This window comes from Poecilia latipinna, unplaced genomic scaffold (assembly GCF_001443285.1).
Source record: "Poecilia latipinna isolate Pla-1442-1.1 unplaced genomic scaffold, P_latipinna-1.0 Scaffold25, whole genome shotgun sequence".
Taxonomy (NCBI): Eukaryota; Metazoa; Chordata; class Actinopteri; order Cyprinodontiformes; family Poeciliidae; genus Poecilia; species Poecilia latipinna.
The window spans coordinates 531,907-558,328 of NW_015112641.1; the positions used below are offsets into that span (position 1 = coordinate 531,907).

A 26,422-nucleotide genomic window follows, 5' to 3' on the forward strand; every position below is an offset into this window, starting at 1 on the left:
TTTGGTCTGGAATCGCCTCTGGTCGTGCGTCCCAGCCGTAGGAACTGAACACAGCCTGGCCTGGCAGCAGATCGGTGCATATTTGTGTAGGAGTAACTACGGCGGGTAGTTTCCACACGCAGCTCCGGGGTGTTGGAGGTGGTTGGAACCGACCCAGGCAGAGACTCTCCCCCTCTGAAGATAAGACGTGGCTCCGCCTCCTCCTCTCAGCTCTCTGCTTTCTGAAGCTGCATTAAAAAAATAAGGATGTCGGAGGAGAGAAAGAGGGAAGTGTGTGACACACCACTTATCACAATCTAACTGTAGTTTTTCGGACATTTAGCACCTGCTCATGAATAAAAAGCCAACTACTTTTGCTTGGAGGTGAGTAAAACATTTTAAGACGTTTGGTGTATTTAGCAACTGGCTGGTAACTCGTCTTATTTTGTAAGTGAGAGCGGCTATTGTTGTTTTGGGGTAGACAGTGTTGAGTAACCAGGTTTATTGTGTACTACCTTTTGCTTTACCTCTATTAATTAAAGTAAAAACAAGCTAAAGGTTCGGTTCTAACTGCCGTTGTTACCCCACCGCTCTGAAACTAGCTGTCGGCATGCCTCGGCAAGCCCTTTGTTGCTCTACCCGCCCGTCCAAACCCAAACAAGCTCACTTATTCATTTGAGTTTTCCATCTGCTGCCCCATTTAAAGTTACTTCTGGGCGCCATGTCTGTCATATTCCTGCGCTGCCCACCTTACAGCCCTCCATCTGTTCTCAATGGCTGTAGGAGGTTATGTTTACATACACTACAGACACACGACGCGAACTGAAACTGAGACTTTCAGCTGAATGGAGACGCTAATTAAAGTTATACATTAATGTTTCCGTGACTTATCCTGGAATGGTTGTACTTCAGCGTACAAGTTGGTGAGTCGCAACAGAGTAAAAATAGCTGCTGTTTAGTGTAATTCCCCTCAACAGCTCATTACTGTGAAGTCATTTAATTATACAGTAGTTTTGTTGTTTTTTAAAGCACCTACTCAGCCTGGTCTTTGTCAATCAATCAAATTTGATTTAAATGTAGGTTGTCACTTTTACAATGTGATGTAATGGTAAAAACTTCTACTTGTTTTGCTATTTTCTTACAATGTGTTGAATTAAAACAGACTGTGCCTTCCTGAAAACAAGTTGGACACGCCCACTTGTCTGGTGTGGGATGACATCACAAAAGGCAACTGATCTTTGTAGGACATTTGTTTGTATATATGTATATTTTTTATCTGCAGGTCAGTTCAGAAATCCATCTTTTACAAACGAATTGTACAAGGTGGAGTCAAAAATTTGTTAAAAAAAATTAAATCAGAAGCTTTGAGAATTATCTCAGAAATAATAAAAATTTTGGGGGAAATTTCTGAATTTTTAAAGTTGAAAATTTTCTATAAAAAGCTGAGATATTTCAAGATTGATCTCAGAAATCCTCTAGAGAAAATCTTGGAAATGTCTGAGTTCCATCCATTTTCTTTACACCCTTGTCCCTCAGTGGGGTCAGAAGGGGTGCTGGTGCCTATCTCCAGCTAACGTTCTGGGCGAGAGGCGGGGTTCACCCTGGACAGGTCGCCAGTCTGTCGCAGGGCAACACAGAGGCAAACAACCATGCACACACACACACACACACACCTAGGGGCAATTTGGAGAGGCCAGTTAACCTGACAGTCATGTTTTTGGACTGTGGGAGGAAACCAGAGTACCCGGAGAAAACCCACGCATGTACAGGGAGAACATGCAAACTCCATGCAGAAAGACCCGGACCGGGAATCGAACCCACAACCTTCTTGCTGCAAGGCAACAGCTCTACCAACTGCTCCACTGTGCAGCCATCTGAGTTCAAAATGGCTAAAATTTTAGAAGAGAAATCTGAAATTAAAAAAAAAAAAAAAAAAACACACGCACACATACAAGGAAATTGCTGAGTTTAAAAGTATAAAACTTGCTGGAGGAAAATATCAGACATTTGCAATTTTGAGATTTGTCTCATAAATAAAATTTGAAGAAAAAATATTTTCTAGATTGTTTTTAAATTTCAGCCCCTCCTGCTTCCATATAAAATCTGTATTATTAAAACCATTTTCTTTTATTTCTCTTGCTAGTATCTCAATTAATTCTGGAGATAATCATAAATGATGAAACATAAACGGTTTCTCTGTGATTTTATAAAACATATTAACATATCTTGAGTCCCTTTTTGGTCTTTTGCTTTTTTTATTTTAATTGAACCAAAATGAGTCTGAGTGACACATGACTACATTTTCTTACAGTGGACTAACATAGAAAATTTCTTAAAATTATGAGCTGTAAATGAGGGGATAAAAAGCCCCTGGCTTGCTGAGACATTAATTATTTAATCCTAGAAATGTTTATCAGGTGATAGAAGGCTGACTTTGCAATCACCTTTATGTAGCCCTGAAGGTTCAGGTCTGAGTCCATCAAGCCTGATCTCTAGTTGTTTTCTGTAATTTGAAACTGACTTTTATTTGTTCAGATCTTTGAAGTAATCTGTCAGAAGTCTTTAGGTGTTTGATAATGCTAGCTGGATTAGTCGTTTATTGAAGTGACTTCAGACTTAGCGCTGGATTTTCAGTTTCACAAAGCCGGTTCACGTCTTATCCAGATCAGCCGCTGCAACTTTTGCTGGAAACCTACTGGGTCTGGAGATTTCAGGTCTGTAATTGAGGCACTATTTGTGTGATAGAAACATGTGATGGAATCCTTAACTTTTTTTTGTTCTTTTCCTTTATCACAATGTACACTCTACTCTTTTTAAACATCACAGCCAATAAAAATAAATGTAATGTGGCAATCACAGGCAGTGAACTGCCAACCAACAGGTTACATATATTACTTACTGGGACTACAGCGCAGGGCATTCTGGGTAAATGCAACCAAAACAAACCTGTGTGTCTAGCACTAGTGGAAGAAATGACTTGTGGTTTTTTGCAAAAGACATGAAATAAATGCTAGAATCACTCAAATTTGACACCACTCCACATTTTGTGAAGAAGGAAGGCCTTGTTCAGAGGTTTTCGTCAGGTTTTCGCCAGTTGTTCTCGGTGCAGCGCCACCACAGGCGCGGAGGGGAACAGGATTTTCAAAGGGTTTGAATTGTTTGACAATGCAGTGTGAAAGCAAACCACAGCAGCTGAAAATGTTACAAATGTTGCAATTTTGGTTTCCAATTGACCAGAATCTACCGGACTATCAGGTGAGAAAATATTTAAAGCTTTCTGGTAAAAACCTCAATTGGCTTGGTTCTTGTGGTCAGAGGTGCAAATCAATACTTCCTTGTAGGTTTGTTAAAGGGAATGTCAGATGTTCCTCTTTGTGTTTTGGCAGTGCATTTAAAAAGCATTAACTAAATAAACAAAACAATTTCTAGTGAGGTTTAATTTGTGTGCAGTTTTACTTGTTTGCTACATATGGATATAAGTATAAAAAGATAAAACTCTCTTATCTCAGTGATCACAGAAGAAATGTGTACTTTCCTTTTCCTCCCACAGTGGCATCTGTTTGTTTTATTAACATTTGTGGTTGAAAGTGGGTGGTATTGTCAAAACGATGGCTGCTGTTTCTGCTGTGGCATTCCTGTGGTAGTTGTTCTATTTTAATGTAGTAAGTAAGTTCAGACATAAAAATCAAAACTGCTTCAAAAGAGCATAACAATTAAAATATAAATATTAGCGCTGAGAAAACAGATGAAAGTGACAAATTCTTAGGTAAAGGTTGTTTATCTGAGGACAGTTTCTTTCTTATGCATTTGTCCAAAGACACAGAGCAGAAAAAGGTGTTATGGAAACTGCATTGTCGGTATGAAGGGGACAAGTGATGCTACAGCCTGTCAGATCTTTGCAGATTCATGCATATGTTTTGTAAGAATGGAGCGCAACATCAAGGCAGATGTCAAAAAGAAGAAGTAGCAGAACTTGAGCTTCTGATGTGATAACTGCCATGAAGGTTAGAGAAAAACTGCGTTTTTGGTGTGAAGCTGAGGCTCTCTGGTAGTTCAGGGCGTAGTCTTATAGAGATATCAATCAGGAAAGACCTTCCCCTGTGTGTATCTCACCACAACCACTGATGGACTTGTGTGCAGCCCTCACAAAACCTAACGATGTGAGATGACTTCCTTTAAGAGTAAATGTTGATTAACTAAAAGAAAACCGCTCAGGCTGAGAAAAGCACACTGCAACAGCCTGTTGCAAACCTTGAAATTACTTGGCAAAGAAAAACCTTGGTTTCAGATTATCCGTGATAAGAGCTGCAGTAAAAATCTTAAAGTTTTAGTTTTTAGTTTCACTTAACCACAAAGCAGACCTGTATCAGTTCGGACCGTGAAAGTTTTTGTAAATTAGAGCACAGCTTAACGAAAAACAACTTCTGCATCAGGACTGGATCCAAACATGTTGTAACTTCGTATCTTTTGCTACATGCTGATTGCAACTGAGTTCATTTCTTTTGATATTTAGAATAGAATAAAAATAAGTGGGGATTTTTTTATGTTGTCTCATCTCTATTTGTGCAAGTGGAATTTATAGCATACATTTGAAACCTGAAGACATCTTTTCTTCACTGCCTGACTCTTTGAAGGTTTATTTCAGTGCATGTTATCAAAATTATTAGTGTATATATTAGTTTTCATACCATTTCTTAGTGTTTTAGCCCAGCCTTTGCCATTCTTTGTAATTTCACTCGATTCTCATCTCCCTTCTCTGCTCCTTCTGGGATTCCTCTCATTGACTTGGATTCATTTGGTATAATTTCAACCAAGCCAATCAGTGAACAGAAGAAGTTGTGAACAATATTGTTGATTTTAGATTTATAGTCTATAGTTTTAGCGATGGCAGCTGAGGAAGAAAACAAAGCCGTTCAGTCCAAATACCTAAGATTAAGCGCCATCTTTTTCGACTCTTCACTTCTCTCTTCGCAGTGGAGGATGGTTGTTTACAGTTCAGGCAGTTTCCAGGAAGCTTCATAGTGTCGAACTATCGCATTCTATACGCTACGGACAAACATTAGTGATTTGGTAAAATTAAAAACTTCAAGTAAAAAAATCATTTCTCACTGGCAGAGAATACAGAAACTCTATACGAAGCAAAGTATCGAACAAAGGGCTGGTTTTTATCAGTAATATTCCCTTTTGTATTGAATGACTTGACATAATTCTTCCACAATTTCCTCTCAATAATTTGCAGAAACTTTGGCCCATTTTCTGTCAAACTAGTGCAGCTGAATGAAGTTAGTAGACTAAGTTGGTCAAACACGTTCTATCTCTGCTGCTATTTTTTATGGGCTTGAGGTCAAGACTTTGTGGTGGCCTCTTCGATCATACATTTTATGCTAATCTTTTGCTAATTTATAAATAATGTGGTGATATGCTTATTATTAGTGTCCATTAACACCTAGGCTTTGACCTTCTACCTAACTTTTTGAGATCTTGCTTCAATGTTCCTGCATTATTTTCTTTTTTCATGTTCTCCAGTGTTTTGTGAAGTGCAGCAGCTCTCCACTGCTGTAAAACATGTCCACAGCATGATGCTGCCACCACCGTACTTCACAGATGGGTTGGTGTTTCTCAGGTTTCGTAGCATGAGAAACACCATGCTTTGGTATTTGTTAAATTCATTTTAATCAGCTGACATTTGCATTTTCAAACAGTAATTTGAATTTTGCTTTGTAAATGTGGCTTCTTCCTCACTGAGTGACATTTTAGCCATAAAGTTACGTTTATTATGTTTAGCGTTTTCAGATCTGTTGAGTTTGACCAACAGATCTCCAAGTTTGGGAACATTAACATCATAATATGTTATGTTTGTTTTATTCATAATGAAGTCGTACAACAAGCCAAACATTTTGGCTGGTCTGGTTTAAAGTGAAGGACTGAGACTTTATCTTTCTAGTGTTATAATCTTCTGGCAGAGCTGAAACTTATCACCTCCTACTGGTGTAGAACAATGCCTTTGCTTTTGTTTGTGCTTTTTAGTTAAAGTGGTACAAACATTCGCTTCAGAGCTGTGAAGAACTGAAGCATTTGTTTTCACTGGAGTTATTTTTTTGTTATGTCAGACACCATATACTCTGAAAGCATTTCTTTTTTTTTTTCTGAGAGAAACACTATTGATTTATGCTTTGCAAAATTACCATAACTGGCTTGTTGGTGTTTGCAAATGTTTCTGTAGCTGTTGTGTTGATCTTTATACAAACAGGGGATAAGAGCATTTGTTTTAGTAAACTACTTCTACCTCTACTTTCACATAGAGTACATCTGCTTTACAGCCGTGCATCAAGCTGCAACATTTTGCCACATCTGCTGATATTCTGCAAGTGTTGGAAGTAGTTATATAAGAAATAAAAGCTTCATTGTGTGCGCATACAAATTTTGTCTGATTAACTTTGTTTAATTTACATATTGTGTCCCAGGCCCACACCTGTTCACAAAGTGAACTCATATTAGCTAAATAAGACTGATGTAATGACTTCAAGTGTTTATTGATTATTTTGATGATTATGCTACACAGCTAGAGGAAATCCAGCTGCAGTAGTCAAATAAAAATAAGTGTCCAGAAACCTCAGCGTGGTGAACCTGACTCTGCTCCTTCAGACTAGCAGCAGCAGCAGTTAAATACCTGGTGGACCTGCACATCTGCTGAGCTCATCATTGGATCTACTTCCCAGTCCAACGTTGTAAACGGCATAATGAGAAGCATTGTGGTGCTTCTTGAAGAGACAGAGACCCAATTTCAAGGTGTCAAATTGTGAAGTCAGCAGGCCTGTCTTCACAAATAAGTCAGTTAATCACAGGAGGAATTAAACTCAATCATTTCAATTTGCATGATTTATCATTTTTCACTTTCTACAAAAAATGGATGGCAAAAGTCTTCAGTTTGGTGCTTTGGTCTCGACATGCTTTTATTTTGAAGGACAGTTTTGTTTACAGAGACTTAAGTATCCATGTTATTTGTTTCTGCTGTTTTGTTAATTTATTTTGGATATTTAAAATGTCTTCTGGCTTCAGTTTTAAATGTTCATTAGAATTTAACCACTGGGACTAGATATTGAAATTAGCCACCTAGCTATAATCTCACATATTTACATGTAATTGTTCATTATTACATATTGCCCCATTTTAAAAAAAAATAAACTTTAACTTGATTGTGCTGTAAAATGGCACATTGTGCCTTTAAAACACATAATATTAACAGTCCTTTAACAGCCTTCAGCCTTTTTGTATTTGGTGTGTCAACTTCCTCTTTTACAACTCTATCAGGTTTTGTTTATGCCAGTTTCCTGCCAATATTTCACAGTGATACTAAAGTCATTAAAGTAGGTATTAGCACCTTTGTCAATACAAGCAGGTGCCAAGTCCTGCCTGGAAACATAATCAACATCTCCATAAATCCTGTCAGCACAGGGAAGCGTAAAGAAATGGTTCCTTTCCTGAAAAGTCAGAAGTTTACATACGCTTCTGCTTCAACACAACGAACCCTTCGTTTGAGTCAGGCGTGTTGAACTGGTAGATTATCTAAAGTCAGGCATTCGTGTCACAGATTTACAGTAAACACCAAAACCACAAATCACCACGTCCTTCCATGTGTGGACTTAAAGTTTTATCACAATATTTTGTGGCACTATTGTGATAACGATGAAAGTTTATCATGATAAATGATTTATGCCCACTCCTCATTATTCAGGCTGATTTGCTGTAATCTCCAGTGTGCTTCAGCTCACGCTGCTGGGATGGCGGATCCAAAAGGGTGTGGCTTAAATCTATATATTGTATATATGGCTTTTGCATTCCTTGTTCTTGTGCATGATTTTATACTACTATCATGTTCAAAATAAATCAAATAAAACTCTTTATGTTCCTCATGCATGATGTCCAAATGCATTCAGCGCAGTTTAAAAACAGTCGTTGTGCAACATCGTCACCCTGCTGTCAGAATCAGACTGTTGAGCAATGTGTCGCTCTGATCATGCAGCTGTTTTCCTCTGTGTTGCAGCCGCTGTGTTCGCTTTGCATCAAATTACTACATCACACTCATTCAGCAATCCAATATTTCCTGTGGAGTTCACAGAGGTCACTGGTTTACCTCCCTCAGGGATCAGAGGGTAACATTGGTGTTCGACCTCAACTTGTCTTCCCACGTTGGGACTTTTACGTTGATCACAACGTGTAGAGAACATCCATGCCTTAAATTGATTAATTATTGCTCTGAAAGCAATAACTTTGTATCACACTTTATCCTTCCACTTAACTTTCTACCAATGTGCTTTCACGCATCTCTTCATGAACATTTATTTATTTGGTCTTGTGTAATATTCAGACTTTCTCAGAAACTTTTGCACTGACCTTTTGTGACTCATCCAAATCGCTCTGTGTTTAAAAATAAAGGATTTTCTTTTGGAATCATATTTCAAAGGAAGTAGTTAACTTTTGTGTGATGTTGTGATGCGTTGAGCTGCACCTGTGATGTTGGCTGTTCATTGTTCCCAGCAAGGCTTTGGGTTTGGACAGAAACTGGATGTTTTTTGTGGTTAAACCTGTTTTTACAGAGGTGGTCATGTGGTTGTTATTTAAAGCCCTGAACCTGTTTTGACCTGAAACATTCTGTCAGAAAAATATCTACAATCTAAAAAGACTTGAAGGACAACCGCATTCAGAAAGAAATGGTACACTTATTGTGTCGGTGTCCGTCCTAGGAAAGAAAACATTTGTTGTGTATAACATGCAAATGTTTTATCAATTTATCCAAAGTGAAATGAACAAACACTTTGCTATTTAAGCTAATTGATCTGAAATCAGTAGAGCAGCACTTGGCAATCTGCAGCATCATAACACACACTTCATTTTACTAATCGTAAATAAAATGGCAGCTTGCACTTAGTAATTTCACCGTCCACTTGCATTATGTTCATTCCAGTCTGTTTCACTTTTACCTCATCTGCAGACTACATAGAATATTTATTTTCTATTAAAGGGGCAGTATTTTTACAATCGACTTTTTGAGCTTTCAGAGCAAGTGTTGCTTTGATTCTTTCAGGCATGTTTGAAAAATCCTCCAGTTTCCATGATGACATCAAGCCGTTCAAAATGCCTGGGTGGACTTAGCTCCGCCTTCGAGGAGCAGCTCCTCCTCGGATCTATAGTTTCCAAACTTCTGAGCTTCCTCCTCACACAGCAGTGGGAGCTCCTTCAGACTAGCCAGCAGCAATTAGCAAACACCAGGTGGAATTACTCTGCTGCTGAGCTCATTATAGGAGCTACCTGTCGGGGAAACACTGGTAAAAATGTTCGTAAAGGGTTAATAGAGGAGCCATGTTGTGATGACTTCCTGAAGGCAGAGTTTCAGAAGGAGCAGGGGTTTTTAAAGAGGCAGAGACCCAATTTCAAACTCAAGTTTCTTTTAAGTAATATTTGATAGTAAGGGTGCACCAATTCCAGTTTTCTGGCCAATCGCCGATTACTGATTTTGAAAAAGCCTGACCTGCCGATTACAATTTTGACCGATACAATTTTTTTCCTCCAACATGTTGCTGAGTATGTCAAGAAAGTTGCTGAGTTGGCAGTAGGGGGGTGGCTGTTGCTAACTGAAACATGCAGACATGACCTGGTGTCATGTCTGCAGAGCAAAAGTGGTTGATTTTTAGACTTATGCAGAAATGGCTCAGATCAGATTTACATGAAGACATCGACCGATCAGAAAGACCAAAGATAAATGAATGGATCAAACTATGGAGCATCAACCTGGCAGTGGAAAAACCGACTTGTGTAGCGAAAGGGAAGACTTTAGATATTGGGCATGTTCTCAAACACTGTTTGAACTTTGGGTTTTTGGGATTGCAAATTATTATTTTGTTATTTTTTATGTTTTCTGTATTTTTGTGTAACAGCAAAATTCCAATAAAACTATTTTGGGGAAAAAAGAAAAGTATCGGCCAATCACAGATCTCCCAATTTTAAGGAAATTTGGGCAGATTTATTGGAGCACAACTGACAGTAACATAGTCACTTGATTGTGTTATAAAATGGCACCATGTGCCTGGAAAATGCATAATACTGCCCCTTTAATCACACCATATCTTATATATATCCCTCTGATGGCTTCGAAAGCATCTTTCCACCCCTTGCATGCTGGGAAAATTAGAGAACTGCTTTAGGATCTCAGTGTGTAACTCTTCAAAGTCCTTCGCTGATTTCTGACATTTGTATAGACCTGAGGTGTCAAACTCAAAAATCTGAGTGTTCTTAAAGGGCCGGTTACGCCAGAATATATTGATAAAACCCATTGAACTGTTATTATATATCAAAATAGCTCGTTTCTGGATTCAAGAAGTGTTTCATTTCATTTTTCTTTCTTTAAAATTAAATAACATTGAACATCGTTCCACGCTGATCAGTCTCTCCAGGATTTCGTGAATTTTTTTGTAATTTTTGCTTCCAAAATTACAGTTTTTATGGAGCTAATTTAGAAATTTTAAAAAATTAACAATATTTTGCTACTGTATATTAAAAGTGACTTTTTATTACTTGCTGCATCAATCAGACTATAACTTGACATCAAGTAAAGCTAAGGCAGCACTCACTTAAACCCAATGTTTTTGATTCATTTTGAGAAGAAAAATTGCAGTAAAATCAGAACAAATATAGATTTTGTGTGAATTTTGCTTATTTGTGAAAAACTGGAGGAACTTTTTGATGTAGTGTAGAGGGCCACATACGAAGCTACTGCGGGCCAGATTTGGCCCACGGACCTTGAGTTTGACACATGTGGTATAGACAGTTAGAAAAAGTGTTCAATCAGTCAATCACATTTTATTTGTGTAGCACATTTCAGCAGCGAGACATTTCAAAGTGCTTTCCAGCACAAAAATACAAAATCATTAAATGAAACATTACATTTTTCCGTCGTTACACATCAGCTTGTTGATTAAAGTTTCATTGATTATGTTTCAAAAGCAACTCTGAACAGGTGGGTTTTTAAAGAAGTTTGTTTCTGGAAGCTGAATGCTGCTTCTCCATGTTTGGTTCTGGGGATGCAGAGCAGAACCAGAAGACCTGAGAGGTTCTGGACGGTTGATGCAACAGCAGCAGATCTTTAATGTGTTGCTGAGCCGCTCAGTGATTTATAAACTGCCAGCAGTATCTTAAAGTCTGCAGGGAGCCGGTGCAGAGTTGTTCTTTCCTCATCGGTTCCTGGAGGACAGAATGTCTTTACTCGAGTTCTGTCTGGCGCTGCTGTCAGTATCTGACTGTGAGTGAGAAACACAATGCAAGCTGGGCTAGCTAAAAAGGCTTTCTGCCATGAATGTCTCAGATTAGCAGTTTGGGTGACACATTGCGACATACATGCATGATGCGTGTGTCTGTTGGTGCTGTCTGTAGTTATGTAGGTCGGATGTGAAGGAGTGAGAGGAGCTCTTGGCTTGGGATCAAGGTCATTATAGCAGCATGCAGCGACGCATGCTTGGGCACGCAGATTCATGAAAGAAGGTGCAGCTTCCCTCATTTACTGGGTTGTAGGTTTTTTTGGACCTGAATTCTGACTTTGTGCAACACATGGATCCGTTTTGAACTGAGAGACGGTTTTGTTTTAAATGTGCAACATTGGTTGTTTAAAGGCATCGCCTAAAAATACTGGAGTGTGAGGAGGCGGTTTCCTCTGCTTCTCCATCTCCGAGCACACACACAGGCTGGCACCAAATTCAGTCGGGTCAGCTGAGTCAGAACTTGTTTCTACAACCTACAATTTTATCTCGGTCCTCAAGGGTTTGAATGCTATCGTGTGACAGACTGAAATAAAGAGAAAGATTGAAAATATTCAGTCAATAACTGTGAAAAAAGATGAAGTTGAAGTTTAGTTTCTCTTAAAAAAAGAAGTTGTTAAATTGTAATGACTTAAAATACCCAAGAAAAGTTGGTGTTATAGATAAATCTGATGCAATGAATCAATTAATCTCATGATAAGTTAAATTAACTCGATGACTTCCATTCTGGTTATTGATATTTTTTGAGGAGGAATTTGTTTAGAGACATCATGAACTATTATATTAATAGTTTCAGTTATGTGTGTTTTTTTCTGTTTATTATTTTTGGTTATTGCAGTTTTTTTTTTATATTTAAAATATCTTCCGGTTTCAGTATTAAATGTTTTCACCAAATTAAAGTTTATTGGTCTATATTGATAGTGAGGCTACTATCATTATATTACTTAAAATTTGTCTTAAAACATTATTGTTTGCCACAATAATTAAATTCAAATTAAGTTAAAAAGTACTTAATTGATCACAAAAGGATCAATTACAAGATTTTGTAACAAAAGATGGCAATGGCAGTGGGCAGGAAAGGTCTCCTGTAGCAGTCTGTGCTACAAGGAACTTGAAGAAGCCTCTGACTAAAAGGCTTATTCAAACTATTGATTACTGGGACAATTTATCATGTCATCCCTAAATAAACATAACAAAATTTCTCCCTTGAAACACTGGGAGTGTAAGCACAGTATGAATTAATCTGCACTCCCAGTTTTATTTGAGTTGAGCTTTAAGCAGGAATCGAGTTGCTCTTTGTTAAAACTTGCCGTCAGTTTTTGCTTGGATGGTTGTTTTCCTTGTGATTCATTCATCAAGCAGTGACTAATGAGTTTCCAGAGTAGTTTTGCAGGTGACCGAGGTAAAAACACATCTCTATTTATTAGCCACCTATTAGGGGGAGTCTTATTGTTAAGTGGTTTTCCAATTAAGTAAAACACTTTTTAATGATATATTTTTAATGAATGGGTGTTGAATTCTCTTCTACTATCATGATTGATGAAGGCATAGAGCCAAAATGCAGATGGCGACGTGGCCTGGTGAGATTTATTTAAATTTAAACAAGACTGACATGGACGAGAGTATTCACCAAACTAACTGACATAAAACACACAACAATCCCAAACACTGTCAGGACATCTACTGAGTGTTTTTGTTCACATTTTTCTTCTCCATGTTAGACAAAATTGGTTTTGTTAGTTTAACATTTTAAATTTTAGCATAGCTGTATTCCGGAGCCAACTGCAGAGATAATTAAAATAAACATTTTCTTTGAAAATTGCTTTGAATTTGTTGTTGAAATGTGTATTGCGCCATGATTGATCCTGCAGTTTTAGACTTGATTTGTTTGTGAAGTAGTACTGGCTTGCAGTGCTGCTGTTCTCTGCTGCTCTTCCTCACTGCGCCTTCTGCTCTCTGTTCACTTTCTCTCAGCTGCTGCTCATCATTTTTACAGATCTGTTTTCACTTTCTACATCCAGCTTGCTGTTCAAACCGTCATGTAAAACTTAATCACAGGAAGTTGCTCGCGTGTTGATGTGGTTGTCCCAGAAAGGTTGGCCGTTGGAGTCAAACGGTCGTTTTTCTTCTCTGGCTGCCGGCCTGCAGACCGTCTCTCTCACTCTGTCCCTGCTGGCCGTCCGTTAACAGCTTGGGATCCCGCTGAAAGCTCCGATTGTTAGACAAGAGGGGTTTTTATTGAGATTATTTGAATTTTTGAAGAAAAAAAACGATGAACAAATAGACAAACAAATACTTGTATTCTGTCAGAGAGTCATTTTGTGTCAGTGTCTGCTGCTGTGGTGGAAAGTAGAGACAGGAAAAGCAACTTGAAACTTTGACTATTTTCAGTCACATTTACTGTTTTTACTCATGGATGCAGTGAAACCTTTCAGCTTATTAGACAGACATACTTGAACAGATGAAGCACCACTAACACAAATTATAATACATCTTTTTTTTTTTTAAATCTAAAACTTTCTGTTTTGCATTAAATTAAATTAAATATATATTCTGCTATATTTATCTAACATAAATCCATTGTGTCCAGCTTAATATTTGTGTGGAACAAGTTCTAATTTACAATTATGTTTCTAGGCCTATGAACATTTAACACTGGAACTGGAAGACATTTTAAATATCCAAAATAAATAAACAAAACAGAAACAACAAATAAAATGTTTAATTGAGACCAAAGCACCAAAATGAGAACTTTTGTCACACAGTTTTTGGTAGAAAGATAGCAAAAAAAGAAAATTAATAAACCATGCAAATGAAAATGATTGCGCTTAATGCAATTAATTGTAAGAAGTTAAAAGGATACTTTGGGTTTTTCAAATGAACGTTCTGTGAAGTTATTTTAAATATTTCACTTACCTGTAGCAGACAGATGTCATTTGATTCTGCATAAAACTAAAGAAAGTCTCTGAGTGCTGCTAAGAGTTTTTGGATCGATCCCGTTTTATCAAACTGCAAAGGTTACATCTGCACCATGCTTCATTCACTAATCATTTTCTCTGTCACCAGTTTTCAGTTGATTGCTGTTTTCTGAACTGAAGAGCTGCTCTTTCCTGATTAAACTCTTAGGTTGTGTGGCAGGCTGTTATTTCTCCAAATCCATAAAAGTCTCAGTAATGATGTGTGTTTTCCCACAGCAACAACCAAATTTCCAGCCAAGTCTTTTTGGCTGAAGAAAGTGACAGATTTATAAATTAACAGAAATAAAATGACTCAAACTTTGGATTTTATTCTATGAAGGCAAGTAGGTTAAAACATAATTTTTAGTCGTATTTTGAGCCACATAATTATAACACTCACCATTACCAAATATTGAAAGTGATTTGCTTGGCTGAAGCAAATCACTTTGTTGGCTTGTAATTTATCCACATCCATTTTCTTTTTCTTTTTTTAACAGTAAAATACAAAAGCAATTGTAAAACTTTCTCCTGGTACCATTGGACCTGTCATCTGTCTCTTCTTCCCACTATTCTGCCCCGTGAAAATCTGATCTAAGCCTTTAAAAAGCCTTTCTGTGGTGAATTGTCATTAATTATTCATATTATGAGAGCAAGCGGTGTTGCTGCATGTATGCATGTGTGTCAGGACAGTTCATAGCAAAATTGGATTTAAAAGTTATTCATATGGCTTTGATATTCTTGATAATGTCGGAAGCAAATCTTTCCAAACTTGTGAGGTTGCCTCACACATTCCAGTGCGAGCTTTTTAGCTAAATATTATTGCTAAAACTTGCACAGTATTACACAGAGCTGTATGTTTGTGGAAGGTGATGAGTAACTAAACAAGAATGTGACAGCAGTCGGTATATGAACGCAAACAGAAGAGGACTGGGAAGAATGCACAGGAGTGGCTAAATAAGTCAAGATGCATTGGTAATATTGATATAGTGCATCAGAAAATCAATATGACAGATTGTGAATGCATCAATCAGCTTCTGGTAAATGTGGTACGTTTTGTTTTGGGTTTTTTAGACGTTTGAACGCTTATGCTTGGCTCCTATATGATGATGACCGCTGCTGCAAGGTGTGAAAAACACTTGACACGTCTGAGGGTTGCAGCACATCAAACTGTATAGCATCCTCAGTTTCGATTATTTAATGATTAGAGCAGCGTGGAAAGCATTGATGCATTCATCTGATATATTTGTTTAACAAAATAATGTCAGACTGAAATCTGCAGCTGGTTTCTTCTGTCTCCGTCTGTTGTGAAGTCAGGAAGTCAACCTTTAGCAGTCCTTGCTAAAGGTGCAAGGACTGCTGGACACGTCTCATGTCATAATGGGAACATTTTTTCTGTGCTGACATTAGTATGATGATGGTGTATTATAGCAGCCAATCCTATTTTACATTAGCATAACAGGAAATGTCTTCATCTCAACACTGCCAAAGCAAAGTATTGGTAGAGTTCAGAACATGTTTTGTTCCCAGGGCAATTAGGCTTTTTAGTATTGTAGCGTGGTATTTTGTGTTTTTTAGTCTCATTAGTTTTGTTAATGCTGTTTTTGTTATTTATTGCATGTTTGTGGAATCATTTGAGGTTAGTGCCACTGGATATGTGAACTTGTCTGTCTAGTTACTTAGACAGACAGACAGCTACTAGATATCTAGACAGATAACTAGCTATCCATCTGTCTATCAAGACAAATGGACAAATAGCTGGATAGCTAGTTAGCTAACTCACTCTTATAGTGGATTATAGCCTGTACATTGAGTACAAGCTATTCATTAGTTCACATGAAAAGTTCAAACCAGAGGAGTTTGCATTCTGGACTTTTTTGAGAAACTGATGGAGCAGTTAATCTCATGGTCGCTTCCTCATTTAGAAAGAGTCACAAACCAAATCAGCATCTGACTACATTGCTCAAAAATAAGAAATCTATCATGTCAGCTATTTCTGTTAATTCAAATCTTTGGGCAGGTGCTTGTAAGCAGCATTGTTTTAAACCTATGTATTAACCTATATATTATATTAACCTATATATTAGGACAGAGTCAGTCTGCTGAGGCTTATAATGTAAACCAGAGCAGTATTTTTAATGATCACATTCAGGTTAATCATGAAATTCTGAATAATCAGCAGCAAAGAAGACATGCCCATGAGGTCGACTGTTGACATGAACTGACTTTTTTCAGCTTGATTGTCCCTGACTGAGGTCTGTCCTGGTGGAAACTCAAAGCCTTTTTTCGATCATTGAAGGGACCACGTGATGTACACAGTATTCCTTGAACCATGACCCAGAACTGCACAGAATTCTGGGAGATGCGGAGGATAGACAGTAGCTGCTCAACTTCTCACGGCGAGCTAAGCAGGGTTGGTGGCATCAACTCACTAACTCATTCTTTGGTTACCTAGCAACCTTCGCAGCAGTAGCTTAAGGTTTTGCCACCATGCCTGGTAAATACTTAAAAATTATTTTAAAAAGCGGTGTGGTGTGAAAATTGTGAATAAAACTGGAAAGGTCACATCACCAGTTTGGAAGTATTTCAGATATTTAAAGCAAAAAATATAAATAAATAAAACTAATCAATAGGTATCAGCATCGACTGATATTAAGCGCTTATTTTGTGATATGTATGTTTTTCAGCCAAATCTTCCAGTCCTAATGTGTGCGTAGCAAGATTTATCATCAAAGCACGGATTTCGCAGTAAGCACAGATTTATGCTTTCAGATTGAATCTCTATATAGGAACCTGGTGAAATAGGAGTTGGCTGTAAAGAGCGTTTTATCATGCAGACGTTATCAACAAACAAAGTCTACTCCTCCTATTCTTTCCCTCTTTACTCCTCTTTGTTGGAAGGACAATATGCTGTGGAATGGATTTAAAGATTTGGTGATAAACTGACCACAAAGCTCAGGCTTGAGGAATCAAGGTAAATGGTGAACAAATGAGTCTGACTGTTGATGATGAATATTCATAACAGTCTGCCTGCTGATTGTTTAATGCATCATCTTTTGTCCTCGGCTTTTGTTCACAGGAACAGCTATAGCCACTGTAGTAAGCGTACAAATGTCAGTACTTCTAGTTTTCACCTATGTAATTTGTGAGCTCAGATCGACCACTTCTCGATTCTCTGCCAAGTAAAGGCCTGAAGTGGAAAGGCCTTTACAAAAGCCTGAACTTGGCAGTCGCAGCGCTGCGCTTCAGAAAGGATTGCTGATTTTCCTCCTTGTAGAAAGCAGCAACAGTGTGCTCCTTACCACTTTGAAGGCGGATAGTGTTCATTCCCATCTATTCCCTTGGTTCAGAGGTGTGAAGGATCCTAAAAATACACAGTGAGTGGAAGAGAGTTGTTGTCTGAACAAAAAGCCCTCGTCAATATCTCCATTTTTGATTAGTTTTGGTGTCTTTAGTAATGTAGAAAAAAACTGGAGCATGGTTGTGGTCCTAGGTTTTATAGTGCTAATTTAGACGTTGCTTACCTCTGACTGAATCATCACCAGTCCTCCTTTAGGTTTTATAGGGGATTATACTGGCTTGAGGATGGGAATAAACAGAAACGCAGTGACACATTTCCATGGTCAGGCCTTCCCGTCCCAGCGGGGAGAGACTGAAACCTGGTTTCACGCAGTCATGGGTCTGTGTGACGTCACCGCTAGAGAAGGGTGAGTCAGCATCCACCCTTTAAAAATGAAAAACGGATGTGGTCAGAGGACATATTTTGGTTTCATTTGTTTATCGAATAAAAAAAATGCTAAAAGTTTGAATTGTTCAAATGGGTGTTTTTGTTTTCGCGGCGATAGTTTGGTGTAATCAAATCTGCCTCACGAATGCCAAAAAAAAAAAAAATCAATCCTTGAGGATGAATTCTTCATTTTGGAGATTGTTGTTTCATTTTAGGGCTGAACGATATAAGCCGTTCATGTGAGTCATTACCGATAATTGATTTGTTTTTTGTTTTTAAATATCTGAAGTTCTGCCAAACTGGTTGCGTGACCTTTCTTCTCTCATCCACAGTTTTCATTACGCCATCATTTAACTTTAAGCAGTTTTGAGGAACAGTGGTGAAACCTGAAACTGCTGCTGTGGTAGTTACTCAACAGTTTGTTGCTAGGTAACCAAAGAATGAGTGGGTTGCTAGGTAACCAAGAGTGAGTGAGTCAGTTGATTCCACCAACTTTTGATCATGTGTCTATTTCATCAAACAATATTTAGCAGTGAATAACATTAACAGTTCAAATAAACAGTTTGTTTTCATTTCTAATTGAATCAATAATTCACTCTATAATCAGTCCAATCGCTAATGACTGAAAAAATCACAACATCAAGATAACACTTGAAAGCCATGAGAAATATTCAGGATTTAAGACGATTGAAGACTTCTGGCCTCTGGACTTTACAGAAAAGGCTTGTGACCTAATTTTAAATCTGAACAGGTTCCCGGAAATGCAAAGAGAAATTACTAACCACCTTGACGACATTCTTCTAGGAGAACGTCTACGTACCTTCAGGCCTAATGTTATACTGTCTCCAAGTTCAGAACGAGTCGCTACTCTTTAATCACTCTACTATTAGGTTGTTTTGTGTGTGTTTTTGTTCAACTAAGTCATAATTTTGGTCAGTAGATGTTGGATTGGTAGACTATATTTAAATTTTGCATTATTTAGGTCATGTTTGTAGTTTTTATTTCATAGTAAGCCAGTTTAAGCTAAATGTTAGCAGGTTTTCATGTCACTCTGCACCATTTGAATGTTCACAGCTAAAAGATTAATATCTCATTACTTTCATACAAATATCAGGAAAGAAGGATGTGATAATTTTAGGTTTGTTCATGCATGAATTCATAATTTCAATGGTTTCTCCACAGAAACTGAGACTGAGTTCCCGTCTGACGCTGCCCTTATAGCCTCTTTAGTCTGCCAGTTGCAAAACTCTTCCTGGAAGAGAAACAAAGTCACAGTTCCTGAAACTGCAATGACAGAACTGGAAAATATAGATGTAGAAAACGAATAAACATTTATGAGACTTCACTAAATGGTTATCAAATATGACCTTATTTATAGTTTTTTTCCTATAATTATATTGTTTCTTAAGGGCAAGATGGATTACAGAGTGTTTTGGTCTCAGACAAAATGCTTACTGTAACTATTTGAATGGCTTAAAGTTACGAGTTTATCTTAACTAGAGGTCACCAACCTTTTCCATTCAATGAGCCACCTTTGACCCCTTCTGCTGCAAAATGAAACTTGCCTACAGCCACAAAAAATACTTTGTGTTTTTTCATGAAAGCTAAAAAAAAACTCAAATCAATTTCTGTTTTTAGGTTTTTAGAACAAAATGAATGCTCTTTTAAAAACGAAGAAAAAAAAGTTTTGTAGAATCAGGTGAAATGAAGATAGGAAGCCAAGTTTGATGCTTTTATAACTTTTATAAGCCAGTGTAGATATTAGATGCAGACTTTGTAAAAAGAAAAATATGGGAAAAACTCCTAAAATGACATGTTTTTTTCTTGCATGTATAATCAGAAGAGAAGAGCCGATGGAGGGGATCAATTAAATATGTTTACATTTAATTGGGCCACATGTGGCTCTGGTTAATAAAAGTATCTGGATTGGTTTCGCTGGTTAAACTGTACAAATGCACAGTTGTAAAAAAGCAATTTCTGTAAAAATGTTCAAAGATCCATTTTACTTCTATTTTAAAACCCAACATTTTCAGTCAATCAATTTTATTGTATTGATTTCTTAGACCTATGCGTAATGATCCTTTTTACACTCTTAAATATGGAGAAATAATGTTCAGCTTCAGATCTTTGGTTCTTTATTTTTTGCCGTATTGCCCTGGGAGAACACCGTCTGCATTACAGAAGCATAAACTTTCCTCCATGGATGCTACCAGCAGCTTGTCTAGTGTCTGCATTGATAAATTGCGCTCAGCATCAGCAGCAGTCTCTCTCTGCCACTTGAGCGCTCTGTCCATTAGCCAAATTCCTTCTATTTCATTATCTAAGTGGGCGGGTTGCTGCCTCCCCCCAAACCGCAGGCTGGATTTCCCGTATCCTCCTGTCTGCCTGAAGAGGACTCAATCAGCTCTGCCTAAACTTTAAATTATTTAATACCGGAAAAAATAAAATAAAAAAATGGTTGCAAGAATAGAAATGTGCCCGACTGCCCCTGTGTGAACCGTAGTTTTTGAGTCATGGGTCATAGTAAATGTCAGGGCGTGTAGCCATTCTTGCGCTCTGTAATGGCAGCCAGGCTCAGATTTCTGCGCTGCTGTTGTTCCTGTCGCATTCAGGCCTGCAGGCCGGCGCATTGATTTCTGAAACCGCAGCTCTGAAGGCCGTCGGCTCGGGACCATAATGGGCTTCTTAGCAAGGCTTATGATTTGGTGGGTTCACATCGGCTTTGCTTTCACTTAAAATATTTTATTTGTTACCATGACGATGCAATCTGAGCTGCAGGAATAGACTAGCTGGTGGTTCACGTGCTGGGTGTGCTGAAATATCTAAGTTTGCTTTGATTCTGCTCTTGAGCCGTCGAAGTAATTCGTCTTAAATTGCTTAAGCAGCTGAAGCTGAGTAAGGGATTTTTTTTTTATTTTTTTTTTGGTGTGGTACTTCCTTCAGTAGGATTTTATTACTCAATTCGGTACATTTGGATATTTCCTGTCAAAACCACTACTGATTAATCATCAACAGTGGCTTCAACAGGAAATATCCAGCAGGAAACTTGTTATTTAAATCAATTTAAATAATCAGGAAATATCCAGCAGGAAACTAGTTATATCCATTTAATCTACAGTTCACCGATTGCTGTTTTCAGGCCGATCGCCGATCTTTAAAAAGCCCGACCTGCTGACTCGGCATTCGTCTTTCACAGCAAAGCAAAAGGGGACAGCAGCTGATTTTCAGACGTTTGCAGACGTAGAGAACGTCGGTTTCACATGTCAGCTGATCATCGATCAACCAAAATCAGCAATAAAGGCCGATCAATTTATGATTTATGATACTTTGACTTTTAAAGTTTATTAAATGTATAAAAACTAAAAACTCAATCCACAGAATAGACTCTTATGTGTTTGTTTTTGTTTTTGGTTCAATAAAATGTCTGATAAATATTTAAGACAAATGCTGTGATGCGTAAGTGGAGCTCATCTTGAAGAATCTTAATATTCTTCATTTTCTGTTGGATTCTGAACTTGCTTTCAAGCAAGCTGCACCACTTTCTTCACTTTTATGTTGTTGTCCTTAGAAGAAAAAAAATTTATAATTTAAGATTAAGACTTGAATTCAGACTCCAAAGAAAACTGGTGGATGTTATCATCCAGGAAAAGCCTGAGCGGTTGTTGATCCTGAGGGTCTCTGCTGTGTTATGGATCTGGAAAAATAAACTTTCACTAATGAATAATTATTACAGGCAGTAAATAAAACAACTGCTTACAGTATAAAAACATTTAATATTAATTGCTGCCATTTGACTTCCACACAGTTTAACATCTGTTCATAATTCAGTTTAATTTTGAGTTGTACTTCTAAGACCAAATAAAGTCTGCATTCTTTTTAAGTCACTTTTTCCCCCTTACTATTACATGGTTTATTCTCCACAATATTGCTGTTTTTATTTATTTTTAACATTTTTCCATTCTGACTCCTGTGTGAACACAGTTTGGCTCATTTCTGTTTTTCTGTCTTGATTTTATAGAATGGTCTGGATTTTTTTTTTTTAAGACCATAACTGGAATTAAAATATTTGTTTCAAGGCTTAAGAAGATGAACCAGAATTGTACCAATTTTTAAATATTGTATTTGTTTTGATTCAGTAGTTTTAAATCTTCTTTTCCTCATTTTATTGTTTTTACCGTTTCATCTTTGTCTCTTGTTATCAAACACACAATAAAATATATGCAAATAGGTTGTGTCAAATCTGAGATATTTACTCTTGTTTTGTAACACACATTCCCATGGTGCTTCTTTCATAATCTTGATTCCTTTTAGCAATATTTCCTATATTGTCTTGCAGTAAATAAAAGTTAACTTTCTTTACCATTTCTCTATTTTCAGCAGTTTGACAGCATGGATCCTCAGGTAGGGGGCGAGCCGCCTCCATACGGAGGACAAGGAGACAGTCGTCTGAAGAGCAAGAAGCCTCCCAGCCTTACGATAGCCATTCCTCCGCCGAGCTACACCATGTCCGCTGATTCTGCCAGACAGGTAGGCAGAAGCATTAATCCATCATTAAACGCTCTCTCCAGTCTCTAATGTTTAATGTTTGAGACTCACCATATTGAAGGCAGAGGACATTCTGTTGCTTAGTTGGGTTAATCCAGTGGTTTCAGAAATCTCACCAGTTTATACAAGACCACAAATTCAACCTGCACCATGTGTTTAAATTATGGGAGAAGCTGAGAATATCAAGAGAAACCAATACATGCTGGCTCAAGGTTCTGCAACCTTTTCCTGCTCAGCTAAATAAAACTCGTTTAGAGCCACAAGTGGTTCATAACCTTTTAAAAAATGATATCTACTATAGGAAGTCTGTTTTTAAAGAACAATTTTATTTCAGTTTTAAGTAAGGCTGGACAATATGGCTGAAAAAAAAATTGCTACATAAATGTTTCATATCAGTCAATATTGATAATTATAGATTTATTTTGTTATTTGTTTTAAATATCTGAAATGCTGTAAAACTGGTGGTGTGATATTTCCTCTTTATTCCACAATTTTCACTCCATACTGTTCTTTTATTTCCCAAGCAGTCATGAGGCACCTTGTTGCTAGGCAACCAAAGAATGACTAAGTTGCTAGGTAACCAAAGAGTGAGTGAGTTGCTAGGTAACCGAAGAGTGAGTGAGTTAGTTGATTCCACCAACTTTATTTAGCTAGCCTTGAGAGGTTGAGCGGCTAAAGTCTTTCCTCTGCCTACATCCCCCAGAATGCTTTGTGGTTCTGGATCTGAGTATATATTCAATATTGAATATTCTATCAAACATATTTTCTATCGATATTGATCACATCCATCACGGTAGATATTGTTATTGATTTGTTCTTAAGCCATAAAATAAAGAAAAACATAAAACTCTCAAAAAGAGGATCGATACATTTTCTTCCAAGGGATGTTGATATTTGTGAGGAAAAATCCACATTATTTTCAAAATGAGAAAAAATAAATAAATATTGGCACTTTTGTTGTCATTCTGTTGTGAAATTTTAATAAGATTATTCAAGGATAAAGCTGGAAAAACTGCCAAGCTGCATTTGTTGTTATTGCTATTTTTTTAAAGCATTAGTTGGTTGTTTTAAATTTTTAGTCAAAAATCCAAAGAGCCATTTGTGGCTCGGATCTGCTGGATCAACACAGAAAGGCCTGTACAGCAGAACCAAAGACTTGGGTTTTTACAATTTAAAAAAAGGAACAAAATGAGCTTTCTGAAGCTAAATAATTAGTTTAATTATCAATGAATTAGGTAAATATTAATTCTGAGCAAACCAGAGGGACAAATCTGATTTTGGGAAATAAAGCTCTTCCTACACTCTGCAGCAAAACCTTAACCTTTTTATTTTGGTCCAAAATAAAAAAAAAAAAACTTTACAAGTACGAAATGTTCCCCAGTCAGGTAATCATCCAATCAATCATTTATCAAACATGAACTGAAGCACAGTCGGTACCAAATGTCCAGTGGCTCCGGACGAAAGAAACAAAACGATGTCGCTATTTTTACCTGCGCAAAAGTCTCATTGGATGCCAGCTTGGGAGCCTGCTGGTTCAGCAGACCAGAAAGAAGGTTTAAAACTTAATCCAGTCACATTTTATGCTTCTTCAACCCTCATGTGTGTTGTGCTCGGCCAGAGTGACATATTTTAAAGCCGTCTGGCAGTTAATGAGCCCAAAACGGTTCGTTTTCCCCCCTGGGCTCCACACACACACACCGAGCAGGCAGTGGATCAGGGTTCAGTCGAGGAAGCTGCAGTTTAACTACTTCCTAAAGTAGAGCAATTAAGATGTAAATGTAGTGTGAACTCATGCATGAGCCTCAAACTGTTACACATCCACCCACTCCACCCTCAACTCCCACCAGCTTGTCGATTGCAAACGATTCACTGCGTAGCATCTATTGTGGTTCGTTTTCAAAAAGCTGATTGGATTATATAAGCCTCTGTGTGGACAGGACACAGGAAAATTATTTACAACTCTGAACACCCTCTTCTTGACACTGTCTTGGGAAACGGAGTATCTTCAGTCAGAGGCGTCTTCAGAGTCACTGTACTGCAGACTGCTACAGGAGATCTTTCCTGCCATCAGGATCTGCAGTAACTCTGAAGAATTACAGCATTTAATTTCTCCTTGGGATTAATAAAGTACTTTTGAATTTTTAGAAGATTTAACTTCACCCTGTTACTGTATGTTCGGTCGATTCATGTGTTCATTCTTCTTTGTGTTTCAATATCATAGAAAGGAATGATGCCCAACGTTTAATCTTTTTACTTTTATATTTTAGCTTAATTTTACTTAATAATAACATGGTGAAATATATCATCTGCTTTTGCAAAAATTACAATTCTCAATTTGTTTTACTGTCTGATGCGTTAAACTTTTGTTAATTTCCCTTGACTCAACTCAGCTTCATGTGAATTTTTAGGAAGGAAACATTCAACCTGTGATGGCCTTTCATTGCCTCATTTCTGCTTTGTTTTGCTCAGCCTCTCAGACCGTCGCTGAAAAAGAGCTTGAGCAACCGGGGTCCTGGTTCGACGTCAGACAGCTTCGCTGGAGGCGACGATGGCGACTTCTCAGCCAGAGACAGAAGGTCGAAGTTTGGAAGACAAACGTCCCTTTCACAAAGCATCCGAAAGTAAGCTGCTGCTGCTGCTGGTGGTTTTAAATGCTTAAAAAGCTGGGTGTTGTGTGACGCTTAATGTTTTTACAAAATATTGCAGAAACAAAACGCAGCCGTTATTGACGTCACTAAATAATTTGAGGTGCCATGACGGACGTTGGGGGTGTTGAACAGAACAACTGAAAATGTTTTCCCAAGTTGTTTTTGCCAGTTTATTCATGGCTTCTTCTACTTTCAGTCGAGCTAATTTGTCTGTGAATGTAACACCTGGTTAGGGCTCATAGACGGCGGTATTTCGAAACAGCTAGCTTAGAAACCGACCCGTACCTCCTCCCTCCTGATGTGTTGATCAAATTACCGACTTTATCTGAATTCACACCACATGATTTATATCACTATGTCATAAACAGCGTTTTCCCTTACACCGGAGCAGCATTAAAAACATACAAAAGACGAGATGCTAACCAGTTTTTTTCCATACATGCTAGGCTAGGTGCTGCACTGTCTCCATGGTTACAATCCCGCACCAGACATTAGATGTGTACCTTCTCCATATTGCAATATTTGATAACTTTCTAATCATGTTTACTTATAAAGTATATGAAAGTTAATTTTCTTACCGTGTAAAAAGCTTTCACTGCCAGTCATTATGATTAACGGCTGCTATCATCGCCGCTGTATCTTTCCTCATTAGACGTTATAAAATAAAATAACAGGTTTGGTTTCTATTCTTCTCTGTTTGTCCAGCCGACTGCACAGCACCCTGTGACCATTTTAAAGGTGAAATCAACTAAATGGAAGCGACATTAGGTTACAGATGTCTGTTTTTAGACTAGCTTTAAAGGAGCGCATATGTTGTTTTGAAGTCCGTCATGACGGAGTGGGCGGAGTCTGGAGAGCGTGAGCAAAGGGTCAATATTTTAAACATTGCTTAATCCACTGTAACGTCTTGGAATATTGTAAGGTTTTAAAATGTCAAGCAGGCATGTGGCATTATTGAGTGTTCACTGAGTGCCTGTATTTATTGCACCTGTGACCTCTCCTGTGACCTTCAGAAATGCGGCCGAGTGGTTCGGCGTTGGTGAAGACTGTGAGACGAAGCAACAGCTGTGGCACAGGAAGAGCCTGCGCCACTGCAGCCAGCGCTACGGCAAGCTAAAGGCCCAATATCGAGAACCAGAGACAGCGTCCACCTTGGACCAGAACCCAGACTCACCAGCCACCAGCAAGCTGCGGAAGGTAGGCTACTGTCGTCGCTGTGTGACTCGGCGTAACCTCGATTCAACACGTTCTGAAGCGGAG

At 37.9% G+C, this 26,422-nt stretch overlaps 1 protein-coding gene across 3 annotated transcripts in view; it reads left to right on the plus strand.

The window, feature by feature from the left end:
• Positions 1 to 42: 42 nt before the first annotated feature.
• Positions 43 to 26,422, plus strand: part of LOC106950794 (inactive rhomboid protein 2) — a 40,701-nt gene continuing 14,321 nt past the window's right edge. The window contains exons 1-4 of one of the 3 annotated variants that reach the window (XM_015037884.1): positions 43 to 363; positions 22,347 to 22,496; positions 24,984 to 25,135; positions 26,176 to 26,359. In XM_015037884.1, the coding sequence (XP_014893370.1) occupies positions 22,359 to 22,496; positions 24,984 to 25,135; positions 26,176 to 26,359 (474 nt within the window). In that variant the 5' untranslated portion in view covers positions 43 to 363; positions 22,347 to 22,358. Of the gene's footprint in view, positions 364 to 20,583; positions 20,675 to 22,346; positions 22,497 to 24,983; positions 25,136 to 26,175; positions 26,360 to 26,422 lie in introns of those variants that run through there. The other 2 variants (XM_015037890.1, XM_015037896.1) reach the window with 2 other exon arrangements.